General features: G+C 40.3%; 1 protein-coding gene across 1 annotated transcript; it reads left to right on the forward strand.

The window, feature by feature from the left end:
• Positions 1-503: 503 nt before the first annotated feature.
• On the forward strand, positions 504-1505 carry SARC_15228 (hypothetical protein; the record flags this gene model as incomplete). Its single annotated transcript, XM_014290648.1, has 2 exons — positions 504-599; positions 1332-1505. 2 exons carry the CDS (start codon positions 504-506, stop codon positions 1503-1505), a joined length of 270 nt encoding a protein of 89 aa, XP_014146123.1.
• Between the last annotated feature and the right edge of the window lie 339 nt (positions 1506-1844).

The following is a 1844-nucleotide window of genomic DNA, read 5'->3' on the forward strand; positions in this document are numbered from 1 at the left end:
ATTATTATACTATAAACTATATATATAAATAATAGTATATATATATACATAGATATATATATATATATATATGTGTGTGTGTGTGTGTGTGTGTGTGTGTGTGTGTGTGTGTGTGTATATGTATATCTATATATTGATGATATTAATGATAGTTTGAATACTGTTCTGACGGGTGTCCCAACATGCAGGCAGATGTTTCGAAGCACTTAACGTCGTTGCTGCCGCACACAAGCCAATCACTGCGAAATGGTTGTCGCATTACTACCTGGCAAGTTTCTATCTACCAGATGCCAGTATTTGTGCTGTCTTTTGCTCAAAGCCAATATTTCTGCTATCCGAAAAACCCTACCCAAAAACTCAAAGACCCAAAAACTCGTTTCTGATTTGTATTGCTTTCGCATTTGACTAATAAGGATTACTACCTGTGCTCCATACGTTCTTGCATTTTTTTCGTTGCCTAGCGACACGTACCGCCTTCATTCACAGAGAACGATGTAGTTGCCATGGCAACGCACCTAGATAGCTACGAGACCGCCAAGGTCGATCTGGTAGGCGGGCATTTCCTAGTTGTCAAGAATATTGCCGAGCGCTTCGTGGAGGTATGTCCATGTGTTTATGTTAAAACACATACGTGCCTGTCGTGCACAGAAACTACTTGCTATGCTTGTGTTGATTACTTGCTATGCTTGTGTTGATTTGATCGTGAGCAGACTCCGTGCATGCGCCACAGGACAAGGTCCCTATCTGGTTGTGTCGCAATCGGATTCTCTGCATATCCTTCGGTTAATGTGAGGATGTTTTCTTTGATCTTGTTTAGTATACTGTACGGTTTCGTCAAGAGCTAACGGACGATGCGTTGCATGTTCGTCTGATTTGTGCCTCTAACCATGAATATTTGTCTGATTTGTCTGACATTGTATCATGAAGAGTAACCATGAAGAGTTGTCTGATTTGTCTGTTATTGTATCATGAAGAGTTGTCTGATTTGTCTGTTATTGTACCATGAAGACTTGTCTGATTTATCTGTTGTTGTATCATGAATAGTTGTCTTATTTGTCTGTTAATGTACCATGAATATTTGTCAGATTTGTCTGACATTGTACCATGAAGAACTGTCTGATTTGTCTGACATTGTGTAACTGCCTATGAACAACCGGTGTATTTTGTCTGATATCTACCTATCAACACAGCGTTTTCTGATTCGTCCAACATAGCGTATCTATCTACGAGCAGTAGTTTGACAGCATATTGCTGTCTGATATCGTTCATCTGCCCTTGCGCACATGGTAAACACCCCTTTGTCTGACCTTGTCCCACATACCCATGTCCAGCTGTTTGATGACACGCTGTCTGCTCGAGTGAAGGAGGTGCGGCAGAGGGGTGGGGTGAAACACAGAGAGACGTCGTCCAATCGCAAGAGTGCCCGCGCAGGCCGATTGAAAGGGAACCACCACGTACTCACCATGCATGAAGTAAGCCGTCTGAATGTGGGCGTGTTCACATAGACAGGCTATGTCTGTTGAAGTAGTATAGTCCTCTGTATATAACCCTCTGAATGTGTGGTTGTACACATAGATAGGCTATGTTCGACAAACATAGTCCCGTCTGATTGTGTGCGTGTACTCATAAAGAGACTATGTCCGTCGGAAGTATAGACGTATGTGTGAGTAATAATATGAAAGTGTGCTTGCACACATAATGTCTGTAGACGTTCATACATATATATATATATGTGTGTGTGTGTGTGTATGTATATGTATATGTATATGTATATGTATATGTATATGTATATGTATATGTATATGTATATGTATATGTATATGTATATGTATATGTATATGTAT

The sequence above is a fragment of the Sphaeroforma arctica genome (assembly GCF_001186125.1).
Source record: "Sphaeroforma arctica JP610 unplaced genomic scaffold supercont1.5793, whole genome shotgun sequence".
Taxonomy (NCBI): Eukaryota; class Ichthyosporea; order Ichthyophonida; genus Sphaeroforma; species Sphaeroforma arctica.